The sequence below is a fragment of the Colossoma macropomum genome, unplaced genomic scaffold, assembly GCF_904425465.1.
Source record: "Colossoma macropomum unplaced genomic scaffold, Colossoma_macropomum, whole genome shotgun sequence".
Taxonomy (NCBI): domain Eukaryota; kingdom Metazoa; phylum Chordata; class Actinopteri; order Characiformes; family Serrasalmidae; genus Colossoma; species Colossoma macropomum.
In genome coordinates, this window is record NW_023494793.1 from 2,201,988 (window position 1) to 2,225,773 (window position 23,786).

General features: G+C 41.8%; 1 protein-coding gene across 2 annotated transcripts in view; it reads left to right on the forward strand.

The window, feature by feature from the left end:
- The window catches only part of si:ch1073-459j12.1 (inactive carboxypeptidase-like protein X2), a 55,326-nt gene extending 31,875 nt beyond the window's left edge, over window positions 1-23,451 (forward strand). For both annotated transcript variants that reach the window (XM_036578195.1, XM_036578194.1), the window contains exons 10-22: window positions 3,479-3,565; window positions 9,366-9,475; window positions 9,686-9,825; window positions 11,123-11,207; window positions 12,209-12,353; window positions 13,547-13,635; window positions 14,751-14,874; window positions 15,356-15,552; window positions 15,788-15,967; window positions 16,855-17,590; window positions 17,735-17,874; window positions 18,056-18,155; window positions 19,687-23,451. In XM_036578195.1, the coding sequence (XP_036434088.1) occupies window positions 3,479-3,565; window positions 9,366-9,475; window positions 9,686-9,825; window positions 11,123-11,207; window positions 12,209-12,353; window positions 13,547-13,635; window positions 14,751-14,874; window positions 15,356-15,552; window positions 15,788-15,967; window positions 16,855-17,590; window positions 17,735-17,874; window positions 18,056-18,155; window positions 19,687-20,303 (2,750 nt within the window). In that variant the 3' untranslated portion in view covers window positions 20,304-23,451. The remainder of the gene's footprint in view (window positions 1-3,478; window positions 3,566-9,365; window positions 9,476-9,685; window positions 9,826-11,122; window positions 11,208-12,208; window positions 12,354-13,546; window positions 13,636-14,750; window positions 14,875-15,355; window positions 15,553-15,787; window positions 15,968-16,854; window positions 17,591-17,734; window positions 17,875-18,055; window positions 18,156-19,686) is intronic.
- Window positions 23,452-23,786: the final 335 nt, after the last annotated feature.

Consider the following 23,786-nt stretch of genomic DNA (forward strand, 5'->3'; position numbering starts at 1 on the left):
TTTCACTGACTGTCCACTTTATGAGCTGTAGCTCAGCTCCACAGTTCAGATCAGTGCCCCCCATTCATCACTGGTCAGTTTCTGACAACAAGATTGCTGACCAGACATTATGTGCTTTGACATTCTGCTTTAAATATACTTTTTTATGTTTTTCATTAAATTCATCAAATTCAAATTCATTTAGGATCTTGGATTCAGTCATGATATGCAGGATTTCAGACCCACATTAGCTATTTTAAAAACATCCAAATCTGAACTTTATTTGAACTCTTGTTCTTTTCCTTCATAATGTTTCGAAATTGTCGTCTGTTTCAGTCGTATGGTACAGATACAGCAGAGAGAGATTAGGTTGAACAGACTGGAATATTCCTTTCAATTTTAAGATTTAGGATAAAGTTATTTCATAATTCCAGCAGGATAATGTGAAACACCCTGATACATGTATAAATAAGAATCAAGCCAAGCTGAACAGAACTCAGATTGGCCCTTATGACTGTAAACAGGCCTGGATCTGTGAGAGTCTGATTATAGTGTTTATTATTCTTAGCGCCCCTTTACAATGATGCGTTAAGGAAGACTGAATGGAGACATGCACCAAGTATTACACACACACACACACACACACACACACACACACACACACAGGAAAGCGTCTGTGATGGGAGGCAGAAAGAGCAGGGCAAAGTTTAAGAGCAGGAATGTGAAATGGGGAATGTATGCATCCGACTTGAACTGCAGCTGAGAGGAGAGAGAGAGAGAGAGAGAGAGAGAGAGAAAGAGACACAGAGTGTAAACTAGAGACAGAGAGAGATAGAAAAATGGGAGAAAGAGACTCATAGGCAAGAAAAAAAATATCTTCTTAACGTTTCTGTAGTTTCTCTTGGACAAAAGTGAGATCAGATGGAGAGACAAAGGAGACTTTAGCTCGAGTCTCTCCTGCTGTTTAGACGTTCCTCCTGAGAAAAAGAGCCCAGTCATCTCACATTTGTCTCCTCTTTAAACTTTGAGATCTCAGTAAAGTCACACATGCACAGATTTGCTAAGATATGCTAATAATCCTGCTATTACCTACAGAATAAACTGGGGCTGGGCAGTATGACAACATATATCGTTATTGTGATAAATTAGGTCACGATACAACACAGTATGCTTTGAACATATCTTGCATAGTGTCAGTAATTGTAGACACTGACGGACTGCATGTTTCATTATAAAGAGAGCAAAATTAGTCCCGTTTAACTGGATTTAGTGCCAAATATTGAATAAAAATAATTGTTTTTGAAACTATTTTTAAAAATATAGCACTACTGCTTCTTTTTTCCTCTGTTTTAACTGGTCATATGTCTGAAAAAATAAATATTGTGATATGTCGTCAATCATGAAAGTATCGCAATATTCAATTTTTTCCATATCGCCCACCTCTACAATAAACCGAATGTTGTTGGGTTGTTTATTTAGAAACATGGGCGCTGAATGATGGCAGCTGAAGCCCTGATTACCCATTCATGAGCATCAACTCCAGAACTTCAACGAAAACACATTATTAGAAACATTAGCTTGTGCTCAAAACACTTTTAGGATGAAAGAGTGGCTCATTACATCACTCCCCACACGGGCACAAACCGCAGTAATGCTATCACCATCACTGAGCTGCAGTTGGCTGTGTCCGAATCTGCTATGAGATGCAGAACGATGGTTTTTCAAACTCAAAACAATAATATTCATCTGCAGCTAAACTACCATCTCTTATTTATCTCTCCTCTATTTTATAACTCCTTTTTGTCTAATGCTATCTCTCCTAAGGAATTTTAGGAGAGAGAGAGAGAGAGAGGGGAGAGAGAGGGAGAGAGAGAGAGAGAGAAAGTGTATGTGAATTAGAAAATGTGTTTTTGGTCTAAGAACACATGGAACCACAAAATAAACCACTGAAGAAACAACCAGAAAGATTTTTTCTAGTTGGAGAAAAAAGATGGCGGGAAAGAGTTGGGAATGAAGGGAGGAACTGAAGAAAAAGCTGGGGAAGTGCTGTAGCTGTGGTTTAGGCTGAGGCTGATACTGCCACGTGTCTGTATGTCTGCTGAAAGGGTAGAGTTGGGGGTAGAGGAGGATTTTGTAACTGTAGAGTCACTCAGGAGTTCTCAGCAATGTAAAGCCCTGCAGGACTGATGAACAAGACCAGATGTGACTGATCTATGTTCCATGATTGCACACGAGAAAGGCATAGTGGTCAAATAGTTTAATCCTGTAATATATATGCTGTACACCCACTAGAAAACCACTGGAATTTGCACATACTAGGACCAGGACCCCCATGGACCCTCACAGAGTAGGTACTATTTGGGTGGTGGATCATTCTCAGCACTGCAGTAACACTGACGTGGTGGTGGTGTGTTAGTGTGTGTTGTACTGGTCTGAGTGGATCAGACACAGCAGTGCTGCTAGAGTTTTAAACACTGTGTCCACTCACTGTCCACTCTATTAGACACTCCTACCTTGTCAGTCCACCTTGTAGATGTAAAGTCAGAGACGATAGCTCATCTGCTGCTGCACAGTTTGTGTTGGTCATCCTCTAGTCCTTCATCAGTGGTCACAGGACGCTGCCCACAGGACGCTGTTGGCTGGATGTTTTTGGTTGGTGGACTATTCTCAGTCCAGCAGTGACACTGAGGTGTTTAAAAACTCCAGCAGCACTGCTGTGTCTGATCCACTCAGACCAGCACAATACACACTAACACACCACCACCACGTCAGTGTTACTGCAGTGCTGAGAATGATCCACCACCCAAATAGTACCTGCTCTGTGAAGGTCCATGGGGGTCCCGACCACTGAAGAACAGGGTAAAAAGTATCAGAGAAACAGATGGACTACAGTCTGTAACTGTAGAACTACAAAGTGCACCTATATAGTAAGTGGAGCTGATAAAATGGACAATGAGCGTAGAAACAAGGAGGTGGTCAGAATGTTATGGCTGATCGGTGTATGCTGGGTTTACTGGTCATCAGGTATGCTGGTTTTCCTAGCAGGACAGTCACAACTACAGAATTAACACAGCAGTTTCATAGTAAATACTGAGTCTGCAGTTTAAACACAATTTCTATACATTTCTATATCTCTTCTGCATCTTCATAAACATATAACTGCAGGTTTTCGAACGTTCACTTATGATCGTTGTAATATTTCCTGAGCACAGATCTGTATTAAATTACTTCATTTCTGGATCGAGGAGTCGAGACTCCAGATCTAGCATTCCTGGGGGCCTCTGCAAGCTTTGCTGTGCTTGGCAAGAGTCTCACAACCCGTAGACAACTGACGAATATCAGAACGACACGTGTTCCTAGGAAATGTGGCAACCGAGCCAGAGCTGGACAACACCAGTGACCGATTATCAGGACAACAGTGAATCTGCACTTGATGTTTTGAGCTGTTGGGGTGAAGTACGTGATGGTAATTATATTTCAATCCTGACCTTCTTTTCAGAGAGGGAGCAGAGGAGGCTGGAGGAAGAGGAGGAGAGAGACAGAAGGATTAACAGACCTCCCCCACGGGTCTACAAAGAGCCAAAGAGTGAGTAGAGGTCATCTCTTCTCGGCCCATTCGGAGCTGAAGTGTGACGTTAGGCCCAAAGCTGGATATCTATCCAAAGCTGGATTATCACATGTACTCAGTTTCACCCTAAACCGAAATGTAGTTATACAGTCATTACGTGTTTTGGGTCCAGAGTTTTGCGCTGGAGTTATGAAGCTAACAAGTGGTAGAAGAATGAAAATTTGGACTAAAGTAGAGACAAAATTCAGGCCTCAAGGTGGCAGCAACTTTGAAAGCTTCTTTACAGTTTGTAAAGAATGAATGTCATGTTTGCAAGCATCTATAAACACATTTATAACATGTTATAATGTATTCATAAGGCATTATAAACATGGTTATAAATATTTGTAAAAATGAATTACACTTTATAGCCATGTGTGTTATACATTATGAATTTTTAATATAATGCATTGTAAGTAGTGTTAATAACATGTTATACTGTCAGTGCCAAAGAGGTCAGTCCCAGCTTGGAGAGTGTAAAGTAAAGATAAATACAAAGTTTATTTACACCCTGAGATTTCCAGTGTTTCTCAGTGCTGGTGCTGTTAAAGCTGCATCTTCAGTCCTGAATATTCAGATGCTCCAAACTGGCTGTCCAGCCTAGAATTATTACTACAGTGAGCTTTTCTTACCCAGCGCTCTCACTTTAAATGTTATGTTACATCACAGCAAACCAAGTACCCATCAGCCCTTTCCTGAACCCCCTCTGACATCACACTGAGCGTGAAGTCACTGTGGAGTGAAGGTCTGGAGAGAGAGAGGCGAGATAGTAGAGCGCTGTCATTGTAATTTGTTCCATCACTGGTTCTAACGTCAAGTGCTAGAACCCTTCAGTCTGTAACATCCCTACACTACAGTACAGTATTGCTAATTTCTGCTAGCGTTCTATTGGATATGCAGTGTTAAGTTAGCTCCAAGCTAACGGTGGTGTACATTACCTTTCCCACATTGGGTAAAACACTGATGGCAGCTCTAGTTTAAACTCTGACATTTGAAGCCTGTAATGTGCTTTACTGTGATGTTTTAGTGTTTCAGTAAATCCTTCAGTAAATACTTCAACTTGAAGCTTCACTCTGAACACTGGAGGAGGCTTTAGTACAGTACGCTTCACTTTACTTAGAGCGGACAAATACGACTTATGAGCTCTAGTAATTTATGAACAGTACTACAATTCATAATGCATAATAAGTATGGCTATAACAAGTAATGCATTTTTAGAAATATTTATAGCCATGTTTATGATGCCTTAAGAATTAATTATAACATATGACTGTGTTTATAGATGCTTACAAACGTGACATTCATAGAAAGTGTCACCACAGGGTTTTACCTTTACTAATTAACTACTAAAGGTGTAACAATTTCAGTACAGTATTGAAAAAAAAGCTTAAGGTTTAAGTTAGAAGTTTACATTTATGGCATTTGGCAGATGCTCTCATCCAGAGCGACTTACAATTTTATCATTTTACACAGGTAGGTGAAGGTAGTGTTAGGAGTCTTGCCTAAGGACTCTTACTGGTATAGTGTAGGGTGTTTACCCAGGCAGGGAATTGAACCCCAGTCTACAGTGTAGAAGGCAGAGATGTTACCCACTATGCTATACTAACCACTAACCACAGTGTAAAGGGCCCATATCATGTCAAACCATATTTGACCCACTTTTTCGAAAGAATTTGATGTCGTAAGTAAACACTGGCCCTCATTTGCCAACATCTTCCTAAGTTTGTTCGTGTGTTCTTGAGAAAGATCCTAAGAAAAGGTCTGCGTCAGATTCACGACGTGTTCTTAAAGCGCAGAACTGTTACCACCTTTGTGCTCTTGAGTGTGTAGATTCTGTTCTTAAGAACAAATCCCACCTAAGAGAACACTGGTGAGTCAGAGTCTTCGTAAAAAACTCTTTTTTTCTGCCAAAAATCAGATTTCATGTGGTATTTTGCTGTCCAGACTATCAAAAATTAGTCTGGAAACAATCTGGATCTGCCAAAAATCAGATTTGGGCTGGGAGTCTGAACAAAGCCTTAAAGACATGGTAACAAAAACAGCCTGTTTGAGTCTAAGGCTAAAGAAAGGGCACTTTTACATGACGAATCATCCATTAGTTATCATGTAAAAGTGAATTATTTTTTGGTACATAAAACCATAAAAAATGTAAAAGTGGACATCAGGGAGAAAAAATAAGATACAAGAACAATGTAAGTTATGGGCCCTTAAAATAGTAGTTTTGTGGGAGCCACTGTCAGGGGTCCAAACAAGGCATCTGGGTGTGTCTTAGTAAAATATATGGAGAGAGGGCGGGGCTTATGCTATAGATACACACTCAGAATGACTGGACCTTTTTTCTGAGTTTATTTTAGGGGTATATTTTTTAGCTTTGTAGCTCCAGTGCAAAACTACACTCAAAAAGCTGGTGCTTCAAGGGTTCTTAGTAAAGAAAATGGTTCTAAATTGAACCATGAACACTCAAAGAACCGTTTGCATGGTTAGTGTTCTTGGCATCATGAAAGCGTTCTTTGGATTGATGGAGAATGTGTTGTATATGGTACTCCATAGAACCTTTTTGAAAAATGTTCTACAAAGCACTGCTATTGTTATGATACAAACCTATAACCATACAAGAACGCTTTTTGGTGTAGAACCCTTTTTTGAAAGGCTCCATCTGTAGCACTTTCTCTATCAGTCTGAAGAACCCTTTCACCATGCAAAGAACCCTTTCATCATGCAAAGTATTCATGGTTCTATGTAGAACCATTTTCTTTACTTAAGAACCCTTGAAAAATGAAAGTGCTATTGATGGTTCTGTGTAGCACCCAAAAGTGTTCTGCTATTGTTACAAGCTTAACACCCTAACATAAAAGAACCCTTTTGGGTGCTGTATAGAACCCTTTCTCCCTCAGCACATTCTCCCTCAGTCTGAAGGACCATTTCATGATGCAAAGAACCCTTTAATCATGCAAAGTACTTATGGTTCTATGTAGAACAATTTTCTTTACTAAAGAACCCTCGGTAAAAACAAATTTTTATGTGCATGAATGTACTATAGATGGTTCTTTATAGCGCCCAAAAGTGTTCTGCTGTAGTTACAAGGTTAACACCATAACATAAAAGAACCCTTGTGGGTGCTATATAGAACCCTTTTCAAAAATGTCTATATAAAACTATTTACAGCACATTCTCCATCAATTTGAAGAACATTTTCAAGATGCAAAGAACCTTTAATCATACAAAGCGTTCTTTGAGTGGTCATGATTCTATATAGAACCATTTTCTTTACTAAAGAACCCTTGAAGCACCCTCTCTTTTAAGAGTGTAATGAAGTGAAACGTCTCAGTTGATCAGCAGGGTTTGTGGTAAGGAGGGAACCTGTGAAATTGAGTTTGTCCACCAAACTACACATCTGTTCAGGTATGTCTCTTGACGTAAAGGGTCTGGGCTTGTTTTTGAGCCCGGTGCCGAGCGTTATGTCATTTGTAGGCCACAGCAAGCTTGTGTCAGAACCTAGAAGTAATGTGATACAAAAGCTCCAGTCGTCTGGCTGTTGTTTCTGTCCCGAAATGGAGCGATCCGTCATCTCCCTCTAGCAGAACCTTGGAAGCCCTGTTAAACTAAGCTTTCTTCCAAGCCAAGTCACACTCTCCAAATCCCCAACCAGACCCGGCGTCATCGCACCTGAGACACGTTCCAGAGAGCAGGTTCCCAACAAAGCAGCTGCGAGGTCATGCAAACTGCCCATTACTGACCGTGTCTCTGTACAAGTGAGGATTTCGTTCGTTTTGAGTGATTGATTCAGACGATATCCGGCCAAATCCGTGTCCCAATTCCACAGCTGTTTCTTTTCAAAGGGAACTTTGAAACATTCCAGGACCAGATGTATAAAAATGGTTTCATTCCGAATCAAAACAGCGCACAGCAAACCCTCCAAGCCACAGGTCACGCATGTGCTCATCACGGCAAACGCTCAGAATGGGGAATATGGGGATTCTGTTGTTGCGCTGCTGTTGACAGACACGTGAATTAGGCTGTTTACCCTTCTTGTCAGGACCCCCTTCGTCCATTTCTTTGACCACACATTTTGAGTAAACACCCTGTGATATGCTGATTAACCCCTAAAACCCCAGACTTATTAAACACTGAGGCTTATTATTCACTACAGGGACTTCAGTGCAAACTGATTGAGTTATTCTTAGGTTGTAGAAGTGTGTAATTAAACTTTGGCCCTGGCCATAATGAATTCACTTTTTATTTACGTTTGGTAATGACAGGATTAAGCCTACACGTCTGATGCCTGACAACATTTTATGATTAGCATGATAAATTACATCACAGTATGCTTTTCTGGGGATATTTGTAACGCAGAGTGAGCAGGAAACGAAGCAAGCTGCATATCGCTGCTGTCGGAAGAAAACCTCGTATCTCCATTTTCAGTTTCATGATGAATGGACCAAAAGAAACAACCCAAAAATGCCTGGGAAAAAAGTCTGGTTCCATTGACTGACATTAAAAGTAAAGTAGGTGTTTCCTTCTCCAGTAAAGTCACCATTTCGGAGATACGAGAGTTTTCTTCCGACAGCAGCGACATGCATGTCTTTTTTATTAGAATCAATAGAAAAATGAAGGGACCAGGAACACTAAACAAACAGGAAAAATGATAAAACACAGAAAGAGCATGATACTCAGCTAATAAACACTGGACGAATTAACACCACACCAAAGCTACAACTGAACAAAGAGCAAACATGCCAGGACAAGATAATACAGAAACAAGGGGGTGTAAATACTGTGATCACCAACAAGAAACACCTGGGAGTAGTCAGTGGGCGGGGCTATAACACGACACAGGTGTGGGGTGTGACGAAAGGGCGGAGCTGGAAACCAAAACAAAAGCACATGGCAGAGACATGACGGCACATAAGAACACCTTTGTTTGAAATCGCTGCTGTCAGCGTCCCTTTTGTTTGCCCTATTCCCGCCTTTTTTATTTCATTACATTCAGTGAGGTGGTCTTTTCCTGTTTTTGCCTGTGCTTCCTGGGGGCGCAGCAGTAACTCCCCAGGCTGCCCATCATTACATTGGCGGTTTGAGCCTGGCTCTGATCAGCCTCAACTCCAACGTGCGCGATCACCAAACTCGCACTCCATCACTTCAATAAATTCGTTTAAAACCCATTTCTCACGGGTTTTCCTCTCTGCTCTTGGGTCCGCCTCCCTGCTGTCCCGTAACAATAATGTTTATATTGTTAATTTTTGTGAATAGAGTTTATGTGAAGGATAGAGTTTATATTTTTTATCTTAGGTTTTTTTATCTTTAGTATCATATATATTGTTTATACAGTAATAAGTAAGAAACTGTAACCGTTTTAAGTAATTAATTAGGTTATTTATCTCGTTTGTTAATTCTCTTCTTGTTACTTCTTGTACTTTTCTTGAGTGCCTTTTTAAGGATTATCTTATCTTATTTTTGGTGTTCCAACTACTTAAATCTCAGGAAAACTAAATATTGTGATGTATATTGTGTATCGTGATGTCTTTGATTATTCTGATATAAAATGTTTTGTCACCCCGAATTTGTCAAAAATTACAGAAATTTGTCAAAAAGTGTTCTTTCTACGAAATGTCTACACACAACAATAAGTTTTCATCAAATTTAAACCATCCTGAGGTCAAAAATGTGGTTCGGATTGAAGGTTTGAAATCTGTGCTTTCCTCATATCGTTTTTGGCGGTAATTCCTGCAACTTCTGAGGAATAAGTGTGTCGTGATGTAAAATATGCTCCTTCTTTCAGTCTGTCCTCCTCTTGGAATGGAGTCTCATCGTGTGGATGCTGACCAGCTGCTGACATCATCCATGAGTCATCATCGCTACGGGCCTCACAGGGCGCGCCTTAATATTCAGGTAAATAAACAGAGACTACACTGACTTGGGGCCCACCTGACTGTTCCACATTATCCCAGTCTATCCCAGTTCCCAACATATTTGGTTAGAGGAACGATGTGGAACCGCTAGAATGGCCCCCACGGCCTGAGCTGAGAGGCACTGCACTACAGTAATCAGCCTCATTTTATTTGAATGTTTGCTCTTGTCTCTCTGACTGTTACCGAACAGGCGTCTGGAGATGAGGACGATATGAACGGAGGGGCGTGGTGCGGTAACCAGGATGACAAAGTCCATTGGATCGAACTGGACGCTCGGACACTCACAGAATTCACCGGGGTCATCACACAGGGCCGAGACGATCCCATCGAGTGAGATATACTGAATGAGGATCTTTATTCGTCGTATGTGTCGGTGTAGAGTAAGACACGAGCTCCACCACGAGAAGTGCTCTTTATTTAAAACCAGGGCAGAAAGGCACTGACCCTGCAGGGTGGGCACTTCACCCTCATGGTGACCACCAACCCACACTAACCAAACCCGCTCCCCTACACAGAACAACAATAAACACAAACAACAACATAAGTATCCTTTCTGAATGGTGCGGAGCTTCCATGAACCTCCTGGCGCAGCCATCAGCATGGCCACACCTAAGGAGCGTCCAGAGGCCAGCGCCAGCCAGTATAGCCAGTATACTGAGAGTTTTCTTGGTGCTGATGTCAACTGAAATACCAAATACACAAACAGATAGTTACAGTTCTAAAAGCTGATTGGTTCATCCATGTTTTAAGTCATTGAAAGGTAATCCATACACACATATATGACCACATACATCAGCTGAATCCTGTATTAATGCACCAGATTATTAAAAAACAATGAATGGTTACATAGAATCAAATGTTGCTTTGGCAACCGCAGCTTACTGTTAATGAACTACATTGCTTAGTGAAAGAACTGGCTGCTTGCAAAATTCAAAAGTCCCACCTTAATTTCTGTTGTCCATCCAACCTTCAGTTCAGGCTACCTGGTAGCATTTGTAGCACTAAAAATACTAAAAAGTTTAGTAGCATTAAGGAAATTATAGAAGCAAATTTACAGGGAGATTCATTCGAAAGAGGCCCCGAATATTCTGCTGTAACTTCTGTTAGGATGAAGCAATCTGAACCAAAAAAATACGCTACATACCTCGACGTGTGTGTAATCGATTGCATTACATGTGATGCTGGAAGTGATCTCCATTTTCTGCCAGACACATGAAGGGGTACGGGGGTATGCAGCTTGAAGTTCCAAACGGAGCTTAAGCATCGCGACCTCATCACTCTGACACAGGGGCATCCTGGCTTGTTTGAAGCTCCATGTACTGAGGAGCTCATTGCACATTGTGTCATTCAGATTGCTTCATCCTAGCAAGAGTTATTACAGAATATTCGGGGCCTCTTTCAAGTGAATCTCCCTGTAGAAGCACAGTTTAAAGTTCTGTGCAGACACACATCTGAGGATTTACAAAATATGCATGTAGACCAGTCTGAAACAAAAACAGATTCTGGAAACTCTGTTTAAATTAAACAAAACAGTGACGTCATTTAGCCACATCTAATACGGAGGAGGTCTGAGCGTGTCCTGGAAACAAAAGGGAAACATACAGCTAACGTATTCGTTTGCTTTTAGAAACGACTATGTGACTTCATACTACGTGGCCTTCAGCAATGACAGTAGAGAATGGACGGTTCTTCATGATGGATACTCGGAGTGGGTAGGTTCCTAGATCCTTGTTAATCGTCCACCACTGCTTGTTGAAAGGTTCTGTTGTCATAACTGCAGCGTCTGTCATGTGCAGTTTGTTCCGACCACACAATCTGATTGGTTGAAAATGTGTTACGTTAATAGAACTGTGTTCTGCGCTCATTGTCCATTTTATCAGCTCCACTTACTATATAGGTGCACTTTGTAGTTCTACAGTTACAGACTGTAGTCCATCTGTTTCTCTGATACTTTGTTAGCCCCCTTTTACCCTGTTCTTCAGTGGTCAGGACCCCCGTGGACCCTCACAGAGCAGGTACTATTTGGGTGGTGGATCATTCTCAGCACTGCAGTGGTGTGTTAGTGTGTGTTGTGCTGGTACGAGTGGATCAGACACAGCAGTGCTGCTGGAGTTTTAAACACCATGTCCACTCACTGTCCGCTCTATTAGATGCACCTGTGTTGTTGTTCCACCCTGTAGATGTAAAGCCAGAGATGATAACTGGTGGTCATCAGTGGTCACAGGACGCTGCCCACAGGATGCTGTTGGCTGGATATTTTTGGTTGGTGGACTATTCTCAGTCCAGCAGTGACACTGAGGTGTTTAAATACTCCAGCAGCACTGCTGTGTCTGATCCACTCAGACCAGCGCAACACACACTAACACACCACCACCACGTCAGTGTTACTGCAGTGCTGAGAATGATCCACCACCCAAAAAGTACCTGCTCTGTGAGGGTCCACGGGGGTCCCGACCACTGAAGAACAGGGTAAAAGGGGGCTAACAAAGTATCAGAGAAACAGATGGACTACAGTCTGTAACTGTAGAACTACAAAGTGCACCTATATAGTAAGTGGAGCTGATAAAATGGACAATGAGCGTAGAAACAAGGAGGTGGTCATAATGTTATGCCTGATCAGTGTAAATGGACACTTTTTAAAATCTTCCTTAATGGGTTAAACCATCTACATCTACTCATCCACCTCCTCCTCTACACCCCTCTCTTTTTTCAGCTGTTCTTTGGGAACAATGATAAACACAGTCCAGCGATGTCTCAGTTCGTGGAGCCTGTGGTGGCGCGCTACATCCGCATCCTGCCCCAAAGCTGGAACGGCACCATGTGCATGAGGATGGAGGTCATGGGCTGCCCTCTGCCTGGTGAGCTGCACCACCTTTGACCTTCAGTTGCTTCCTGTAGTTGATGCTTTCAAGCTGCACATAACAGCCAAAATACGTATAATACAACTAACAACCAGCATATATATGCATAATATTACTAATGATAACAGTGATGCCATTAATGCTGCTATTACTAATACTGTTTTATCATCTACCTCTATTAGGATTGTAGTGTTTTTAGTGTCATTTTAATATATATTTGATCCACTTTGCATAATTATGTCATAGTTATGCAAGAAATTACATTTACATTTGATTAACATTCTGTATGGACAGGTTTATTTTGATATGAATAAATGACAAAAATACATGGCAAAAATACAGCTGTGAGCAAAGGTTTGGGCGCCTCTAGTCAAATTGCATGTTTTGCTGAGGTTCTAAGTGTAAATAGGTGAACACATCCTCTATACAGAGCACACTACTGCACATCTTAATCAACAGTTACTGTACGTGGAACTTAAAATACTGTACAAAACATAAAATGTGGCCCGTGCAAAAGGTTATGGCACCTTTATAATGTATGTTTATATACAATATATAAATACATTGTTTTTATGTATCTGTTATATACATGTTGTATGTTAAACTTAGCACATAAATAGAAATAATGCGTAAAAATAGCAGACAAATATCATATTTAAGCGTGTTTCCTGTAAAAGATGTGTGCTTATTTTCACTTTTCAATAAAAAAATCAATAAAACGTCATTTGACTGGAGGAGTTGCAATTTTTTGAGGTTATCTGTAAAAAGATGTTTTATGTTTCCACAAAATAAGACTGTACACACAACTTTTCATCAAGTTCAAACTAATAATAATAATAATAATAATAATAATAATAATCTCTTCACCCTTAAAAAGGCGGTTCTTCCAGGGTTTTTCAGTAAAGGCAGTTATAAAGTTATATAAAGAACTATAGCAAGTCGAAAATCATATATGGTTCTTTTGCAGGGTGAAACGGTTCTTCTCTGTGATACGAACCCTGCTCTTTAAAGAACCTGTCAAGATTTGGTTTTAAAAAGTCTGCTACAAGTTATAGAACCTTTGACCTTAACTTTGAGCTACAAGTGAGAAATCATTCTAATAACTGTGAGAAATAATAGTGATTGTAATAATAAAGACACTTCTGATAATAATGTAAGCATTTGTGATTGATGTTTTTCCCGTCACTCAGACCCCCTGAGCCAGTACCAGAGTCAGAATGAGGTGATATCTAAAGACGACCTGGACTACAGACACCACAGCTACGAGGACATGGAGAAGGTGAGGTGGCCAGGGGAGACCACCGATCAGGCATAACATTATGACCACCTCCTTGTTTCTATGCTCATTGTCCTTTTTATCAGCTCCACTTACTATATAGGTGCACTTTGTAGTTCTACAGTTACAGACTGTAGTCCATCTGTTTCTCTGATACTTTGTTAGCCCCCTTTTACCCTGTTCTTCAGTGCTCAGGACCCCCATGGACCCTCACAGAGCAGGTACTATTTGGGTGGTGGGTCATTCTCAGCACTGCAGTAACACTGACATGGTGGTGGTGTGTTAGTGTGTGTTGCGCTGGTGCGAGTGGATCAGAGTTTTAAACACCTCAATGTCACTGCTGGACTGAGAATAGTAAACCAGCCAAAAATATCCAGCCAACAGCGTCCTGTGGGCAGCGTCCTGTGACCACTGATGAAGGACTAGAGGATGACCAACACAAACTGTGCAGCAGCAGATGAGCTATCGTCTCTGACTTTACATCTACAAGGTGGACCGACAAGGTAGGAGTGTCTAATAGAGTGGACAGTGAGTGGACACAGTGTTAAAAAACTCCAGCAGGACTGCTGTGTCTGATCCACTCGTACCAGCACAACACACACTAACGCACCACCACCACCACGTCAGTGTTACTGCAGTGCTGAGAATGATCCACCACCCAAAAAGTACCTGCTCTGTGAGGGTCCACGGGGGTCCCGACCACTGAAGAACAGGGTAAAAGGGGGCTAACAAAGTATCAGAGAAACAGATGGACTACAGTCTGTAACTGTAGAACTACAAAGTGCACCTATATAGTAAGTGGAGCTGATAAAATGGACAATGAGCGTAGAAACAAGGAGGTGGTCATAATGTTATGCCTGATCGGTGTATATAGTAAGTATAATAATACAAAAAGCTCATCATCAAGATTTTCAACCAGTTTCATTACTAAGAGGAATCCCTTAAACTCAGGGGTTCTTATATAGTCAGTAATCTTAAGGATTATATTACAGTGATGACTATAAACTATTCTGTGAACTAATATGAGTTGTGCAGTTATGAGTGAGGAACGAAAGTCTTGAATGTTTTTAGAGTTTAAGAGATTAATGTTAAGTAATTATCTGTTTTTGTTGTTACAGTTTATGAAGTCTGTTTCAGACGAGTGTCCCGACATCACCAGACTGTACAGCCTGGGCAACAGTTCAAACGGTCGGGAGCTTTACGCCATGGAGATCTCGGATAAACCTGGGATTCACGAGATAGGTGAGGAACTCCACAAACAGTAGAGGTAGACTGGGTCTTAGAAAGGGGAGAATTTTAATGATGAATGAGGATGGGCCTCTCTAATGGATCTCAAGGCTCTTCAGGTAAAAAACAAATAAGGCAGGTATGAAGCAGATACTTCTAGCACTTTGGAAAGTTTGATATACCAGATTATTATGTAAATTAATGGAATTGCTTTGTGAGCCTGACTTTTAAATATAAAATATCCCCATGAATAATTTGCCTTCTTTAAACTTGACACTACAAGTTGAATAACCACGGAAAGATGGTTGAAGTCTGAAGTACCCGCAGGTGATAATGTAAATTTATGGAATCGCTATGATATTCTGACACTCTTGCATATTAAAAACGTTGAAAACATTCATATTCCTGATGCCACTAGTTAAATTAACAGCGAAGGCCAAGCTGTAAAACTCCTGAAGGCTTATGACTCAAACCCACCTGTTCCCTGTCTGTCCAGGAGAACCGGAGTTCCGCTACACGGCTGGTTACCACGGTAACGAGGCTCTGGGCCGAGAGCTCCTGCTGTTGCTCACGCAGTACCTGTGCAGGGAGTACAAGGACGGCAACCCGCGAGTGCGCCGCCTGGTGGACGGAACACGCATCCACCTCGTTCCTTCAGTCAACCCGGATGGCCACGTGAAAGCCTTTGAGAGAGTACGCAGTGCCCAATCGTCATCCTTCTGCATCTTTGTGTCTCTGAATTTATCCTGTCTTTTGAGTCTGTTATTACTCACAGTCCACTGTTGATGCACAGTTTTATTCCCAGGTAGCAATTAAAAATGAGTCAGGCTTGCGTTTAGTTTGTATTGGCTTTCAGATCTTAAAGGAACTTTGAGCTTTTGCTTTTGAAAACGTCTGTTAAACTTCAGCACCAATCTCTGTGTCTCAGGGTTCGGAGCTGGGCAGCTGGACAGTGGGTCACTGGACTGAAGATGGCGCTGACATCTTCCAGAACTTTCCAGACCTCACTAGCATGTTCTGGGATGCGGAGGACAAGGGCATGGTGCCCAAACTGACCCCAAATCACCATGTGCCTATTCCTGATGGCTACCTGGCGGAAAACGGACCTGTAAGAGAAACTTTACAAGGGATACGAGGCATATTCTAGCTTCTAAAGAACGTAATATAATAGTAACATACTCCAAATAATTGACATGCTGGATATCGTATTTCTAACAAGACCTATTTTGATAGAAGTATAACTTTTTTAAATTTTACATTTGACTAGTCCATTTTATCCTTTCAACAAAAATCAAACCACTTTGGGAGCCACAACGTTTTATGTCCATTTTACCATCTTGGCTGTAAATATGTCTCAGTATGTGCTGATGTACTAATATAGGATATTAAATATAAACAAAAATGCAGACTTACTTTGCTCAGCTTTAAGCTTTAGCTCAGCTATAGCAGCTTTTATAGATGCTTTTCTCGCATCTCCAGCAGGAAACTTTTCCAAAAGTAGAACAGTTTCTTGTAAAATGTCTCTTAGTCTCTCAATTTTTATGAGGCTGAAGTTGCTTCTCATTCACCAGCTTCTTGTTTGAATTTTCCTGTTCCACCTTAAATGTTCCTGAGGTGCCAGAATGTAACTGCTGCACCATTTAAGGTGGAATGAGAAACTGACTTCAGCCTCACAACTTTTTAGTGCAGATGAAACGTATCATGAAACCAGCTGAAGTGATTATAAATGCAAATAAGTCCATTTGTCTCCAAACTATCAATGTTCATCTTGAATCTCTCTCTTTGCCTTTTCGTTAGCTACTACGTAGGCCAGATTGTTGTCTGTGTTGCTATGGTGACCAGCAGTCTGCTCTGATCTTCAGGGTTAAAGGGTGAATTAGCAGTTCTACATTAATTCCAGAGTTTAAGACCATTTATCGACCCCTGGACTAGACAGTGCTGTGAACCAGCTGTAATGAAAAACAGAGCAATAACCTTAGTTGCTTGTGACCATAGGTAGTTGTGGAGACCCGGGCCCTCATCTCCTGGATGGAAAGCCACTCGTTTGTTCTAGGCGCAAACTTGCAAGGAGGGGAGCGGATGGTTACGTACCCCTTCGACATGCGACGTCTCACCAAGGAGTCTGAGGAACGGGAGAAGAGGCTACACCCCAGGGCAAACCGGTACAAGCGCCAGTATGAGGAGGAGGAAGAGGAACCCAACCCTTACCTCCACATTGGGTACCATCAGGAGAGCTATGGATACAACCCAGACCCCCATGGTTACAATCAAGAGAACTATGGCTACCACCAGGAAAATTATGGATACCATCAAGAGAACCAAGGGTACCATCAAGAGCACCAAGGGTACCATCAAGAGAACCAAGGGTACCATCAAGAGCACCAGGAGTACCATCAGGAAAACCAAGAGTATCATCAGGAGAACCAAGGGTATCATCAGGAGAACCAAGGGTACTACCCTGAAGGTCATTCTGAAGGGTATCATGAGGGGTACCAAGAAGGGTATCAGGAGAGTTATCCAGAGGGCTACAGGGAGGGCGCAGATGGAGATGGGGATGCAGAGGAGGAGATCAGGATGGTCGAGGACCAGTCCTTGTTCCGCTGGCTGGCCATATCTTACGCCTCCACTCACCGCACGATGACCAACACTTTCCGGGGTGGCTGTCATACCGACGACCCCACGCGTGGTCTGGGAATCGTTAACCGCGCCAAGTGGAAGCCCATTCCAGGAAGTGAGTATGTAGGGGGTTTCCATAAAAATTCCATTGTGTTATTTTTATATTTTATCTTTTCCACCTGATGGAAAACCTGATTCATAAAAGTAAGCGTGCTATCTTAGTCCAGATATTTCATATTTTAATTTCTCTCTCGTTCAGGCATGAATGATTTCAGCTACCTGCACACCAACTGTTTTGAGCTGTCCATCTTCCTGGGTTGTGATAAGTTCCCCCATCAGAGTGAGCTCCAGAGAGAGTGGGAGCACAACAGAGAGGCTCTGCTCACCCTTATGGAGCAGGTGAGCGGGTCACCACTGCTGGATCGATGCTTTGCATGGTTCCAAACCACTCTGATGGCTTTTCTGCCCTGTTAACACTGTTTGGTCCAAATATCCTGTAGATAAACTGCTTTTATATTAGCGATTCTTACCAATTCTTGCTTCATTGGTGACTTAACGCTCACCATTCCATCTTCTGCAGGTGCATCGGGGTGTGAAGGGGGTTGTTTCTGACAAGGACGGCAAACCTATTCGAAACGCCTCTGTCTCTGTGGAGGGAGTCAACCATGACGTCACGACAGGTGAGACCGGTAGCTTTTTGGAGGTCAAGCTATTTCTATTACTGCTTTAGACAGTGTGTTTTCATTAAAGAATTCCTGAGTGTCTTCACCATATTTGTGCTTGTGGCAATTCATTTCCTTCTAATATAGGGTGAATATCGCTAAAGTGGGAGCTTATCAGATATATTAATTTCTCTAGCACTCTCAGCGTCACATATCTAACAGCATATCTTCATAAAAGATTGAAATCACCCTCATGTTTAGTCAAACATTAAGAAATATGAAACACGAAATACGAAACGCTGTTGACCAAAACTTGGACCAAAAATTGGGATACATTTTTTTCACTGTAAAAACAGAGGCTGCCACTTTAATGAACATGTTTAATGATTATTTATTTTTACTGTAATACGCATATGAATTAAATTTATGACTAATATCTGTGAGCCTGTGGAAGAAATCAAACCAAAACTCTTCAGCTTGCTTTGTTGTTTTTGAGTAAACTCTTAAAAAAGAACCTTAAGTTCTATCTAGAACCATTTCATGTGTGGTGAAATCATTTCTGGATGGAAATGTAGTATGCGGTTCTATACAGCACCAAAAAGGGTCCTTCTGTTGTGACGATGTCAAGCTTATAACAACAGCAAAGCCCCATTTGGTGCTTTTAAGAACCATATAACAGACATTCTCCATCAATCTGAAGAACAATCTTACCATGCAAAGAACCATTTAAACACAAAATGTTTCTATATACAAATGTCTGTCCCACACCCAGTTACTGGTAAGTGGGAAAAATTGTCCACAATAAAAACATAAAAAATATGTTCTAGATTCTGCTGGAGTTTTAACCTATAAACATAAATTTAAATTATTATTGATTGAGGAAGCCCCTCCCCCAGTAATGACTTCATAAACATAAAACCCAGTTTAACAGTTTACTTTGACAGGATGACTTTGGTAATGATTTTAGATCAATGAAGTATATATACAGAAAAAAAATAGAGGATACAGGTGGGCGATATGGCAGAATTATGATATTGCGATACTTTATACAATATATCACAATATTTATTTTTTCAGACATCTGAGCAGTTGGAACACAGAAAAAGAGCAAGTAGTGCTACATTTAAAAAGTACCTATGATTTTTTCCATATTTGGCAGTGAATCCAGTTAAACAGGTCTAACTTTGCTCTCTTTATAGTGAAACATTCAGTCAGTCATTGTTCTGACCAACAAGCACTGACGATATACACAATAAGTTCAGAAAAGCATATTGTATTGTGATATAATTTATTGTGATAACGATATATATTGTCATATCGCCAAGCCCTAATAGAGGATCAAGCTTAACTGTCCCACTTTATCCATGTTTACTTATTTTACTCCCTTATGCCAAACGTAGTCGATCAACTAAAACATTTAGTGTCCAAGGTTTGTATCTTTAGTCTAAGTTGAGCACAAACCTAATGTGGTGGTCAAGTAATGGAAACGTATGCCCCACCAGTTCGCTCTGTGCACTCTGCACGCCTAACGGCTCTGTCTCTCTCCCAGGTGAGGCTGGAGATTACTTCCGACTGTTGAACCCTGGTGAGTACCGTGTGACGGTGCGCGCCTATGGCTATTCCTCACAAACCCGGATGTGTGTGGTCGGCTTCGAACCCGGCGCCACCCTCTGCAACTTTGAGCTCAGCAAGTCCAACTGGGATCGCATTATGGAGATCTTGGCTCTCCACGGTGACAAGCCCATCCGAGTGCTTAACCCCGGAAAAGGCCATCCCCACATGCCCAGAGGTGGCCGTAGAAGGGTAGGCAGTAGTGGGGTCGACATCCGTAACAAAATTTCTCGTACCGACATCGCCAGAGCTCATCGCCGGCGGCAATGGCTCCGGCGCCAGCGTCTAAAACAGCTGCTGGCAGCCCAGATGACCACTACCACGCTGCCTCCAACAACTACCACGCCAACCACCACGCCTACCACCACCATACCTCCAACTACTGAGAGCACCACACTGTGGTTCGACTACGGGCCTGTGGAGGAGATTACTAAGGAAAACACCACCCAACCTGAGCTTGAGATTACAGACTCACTCGACTACAACTACAACTACAACGACAGCTACAACTACACCGACAGCTACAACTACAGCTCCAAGACAGAGGATTACTGAAGGGTCCGAGGTGCGCCTCAGACGTAGAGTACGCACCAGCTTCTCCTTCTTTCACAAAGGACAGATGAGTGCCCACGGACAGTTCAAGAACCGGACCGCAGAGGAAACGATCTACCAGTCTGCATGTACACCACCTCAAATAAAAGAATAGGTTCAGGAGCGGGTATATATATATATCACTTTAACATAGGCCAGTGGTCTCCAAGCTCACGCCTGGAGGTCTACCCTTGTACAAAGTTCTGCTTATTTAACCACGCCGGTCCAGTTCTTCTGGACAGATTAACTTTGCAGGAAGGCAGAGCTTCAGGAGGAAGGCTGGTGACCACTGATATAGAATACGCACCAGCTTCTCCTTCTTCAGCCGTGAGATTGAAAAAGGAGGGATGATCGCTCATGTACAGTTCTAGAAACAGCAAATAATCAAAACTCAATACTACAGGCCAGGGGTCATCAACTGCAGTCCTGAGATGATGTCCAGCACAGTTTGTTGACCTTCCTGCTCAAGCATAAAACCAAACCTGGTAATTAAGTTGCATCAGGAGTGTGTGAGCCAGGGAATGACCAAACTGTGCTGGTCTCTGGCCTTCCAGGACTGGACCTGATGACCCCTGCCATCGTCCAGTGTGCATCTATATCAATAAGAACAACAGATACTAAAGGGAGTACATATAGTGGGGTACAACAGTCTGAGACCACTAATGAAAAAGACTCTATTTTGCATTATTTTCTAATGTAATGCAGTATTTTTCATCACAAATGATAAGATTAGCATAACAATGTGAGTGAAAAAGTATATTTTAAATATTTCTTAGTATTTGGTAGTTTTTGCCCCCTTTGCTTTAATGACTGTGCACTCAAGCTGCATGGCAACCACAAGATTGGGCAAAAGCCTCTGATCAGCAGGTCAAATTGACCCGAGAGTCGTCTGAACACGAGCTTCAATGGACGAGATAAGACAAAAATGACCTTTTTGTACATTAGCGTGGCCTCAACAAGGTCAGAAATGTCCTTACATTTGGATAGTGACCGATACGCAGAGCAGAATCTTCAATGTTTTCTTCTTGTCATAACTTTTCCACATTTTCAATTTATTTCCATGATTTAAACAAAACCCCAAAAATCCAGATTTTCAATGTGGTCTCAGACTTTTGGACCCCAATATTAAGACCACTTGTGGTCCACAACCCTGCTCCTGGAGACCCACCATCCTCCAGAGTTTCGCTCCAACAAAATCATACACAACTGATCCAACTACTGTCTTGAAAAGTCCTCAACCAGGTAATCAAGTGTGTTAGATTTGGGCCCAATCCAATTTCTTATTTTTACCCCTACCCCTTGTTTTCAAGTGTTGCCCCTTGGAACTGAGTTACAGGGTAGTGGTTGAAATCTCCCCTCTGAAATGGGACCCTCAAATAAAAAGAGCATCACTTCATTAACAGCTACCAGCGCTGCTCTGTAGGCGACCCTGCCAGTCTGCAGTGACAGCAGAGGAGGGTAAAGTTCAGCTCCTCACTGCTGGGCTTTAGTTACATTTAGGGCATCATATGATCTTCAAAGAGGGGGGCAATTATTTATTATCACCCACCCCTAATTCTTCAGTGATACGAAGCTGAAGTCAGATATTCTCCAAATTCTTGTTCGAATTTTCCCGTTTCACCTTAAATGGAGCAGCAGTTCTGATACCTGAGGCTCCAGAATGTAACTGCTGCACTATTTAAGGTGGAACAGGAATTTTAGCAAGCCACCGAGACATCAGCATACTACTAGTAATTTTTATGCTTGTTATGAAGAAAAGGCACCATAATACATTGAAATGACATTAAACTAAGATAATATGATGGTTATTGTAATTTTTTAATTGGGAAAATTCTCAAATTTGTGGGTTTCTGTTTGGAGCATCTCTGAAAAACCTCTGTTTGGAGGGCCATGTAGCCTCAGCAACTCGCCCTACCCCTCTATCTCAACAAGAATCGGGACACCTTATGCCTAGCATGAATGAGCAAAACAGAAGGGTAGGGCTAAGTGGTGAAATGGGATTGGGCCTTGGAGGTGAAACCTACAGGTTAGCACATCACCAGGAGGAGGGTTGGTGACCACAACCTAACGAATATATATCATCACTGTTACGTACAGGGTGGTAAAAACATTCATCCGATTTCAAAGCGCCATATTTTTATAACCATGAGGCGCCTAGGAACCAATCACAATCCAACTGAAAGAGGGGGTCATAGAGTTTCTGACCATCAGTGGAAGATGGCTCTTTTCAGTCTGAGAGGAGATGAGACCCCTGAGCAGAAAGCGTTCTGCGTTCTCCACTTCAATAAGAGTGAATCCGTCATAACTGTGCAGTGTGATTTTCGTGGGCAGTGAAGCTCCAACAGCTCAGAGCATTCGTCGTTGGTTCCACAACACTGGATGATCTCCGAAATCGCACTGAAAGAGCCGTGAGTGCAGCGACACCCGACATGCTCAATCCAGTATGGGATGAGTTTGACTATGGCGTTGATGTTGTCTGTACAGCTGGAGGAGGTTCAGACTGAGAACTTGTACAATTACATAATAAACTTCATGCTCATTTAAACCATTTACAGTTCACTGCACTGATCTGTAATGATTCACAAGTGAAATGAATCATTTTGGAATCGGATGAATCTTTTTGAATCACCCTGTATTTTGGTTTTGGACTCCTCCATCAGCTCGTGCTGCCAAAAGTAGCTGAAATGTTTGCTGTTACAGATCTCATGTCCTGGGAAGAGTCTATAGGCCACCAACTCCTCTGCATCTGGCACAGCTTTCTGCCAAAGCCTTCATCCTTAATTCACTTAAGTCCTCCACGTGGGCTGAAGCATCACCCTCTCTGGTCTCCATCGATTATTTCTGACCAACAGCTAAACAGCCTGGGCACTAACTTAAGAGAGTTCTCCGCCATGTCTATTCGATCCACCCACCTGCTTCCCACAGAAGAAAAAGAGAATGTGTATACAAAACGGACTTTATTTACATTTCTTGCACACAAGTAAACAAACCTTTCGCTTGTCGAAGACGGCACAATGTCTACAGGAGGGACTTTTCTCAAAAACTCCTCGAGGTTGAATGACTGGAGGTAAAGAACTGTTATTTCTTCATCTAATAAAGGCCTGTTTATGTATTTTTTCGTGTGTTTGCCGTATTTTAAATCATACAGTCCAAGACAAAAGACAGTCAAAGAGAAACTATCAGCTTCTGAAGTTTAGCTTGGTTTGTGTTTGCTTGCACAAAAAAGTCAGCAGATCAGTTACGTAGATCAGTGATTGTGAGATGAGAATTACAAACTGGAAGTGGGTGTGGCTTAAACCAGAAGTATGAGGTGCTGTAAACTATACTAATAGACTGCAAAGTCATCAAGAAACTCATGTTAATAACATGCATTTCGCTGCTGCATGAAAACCTTGTATCTCCATTTTTGCCACTTTGTCATTTTACAGTTTCTAACAAAATTTGAAA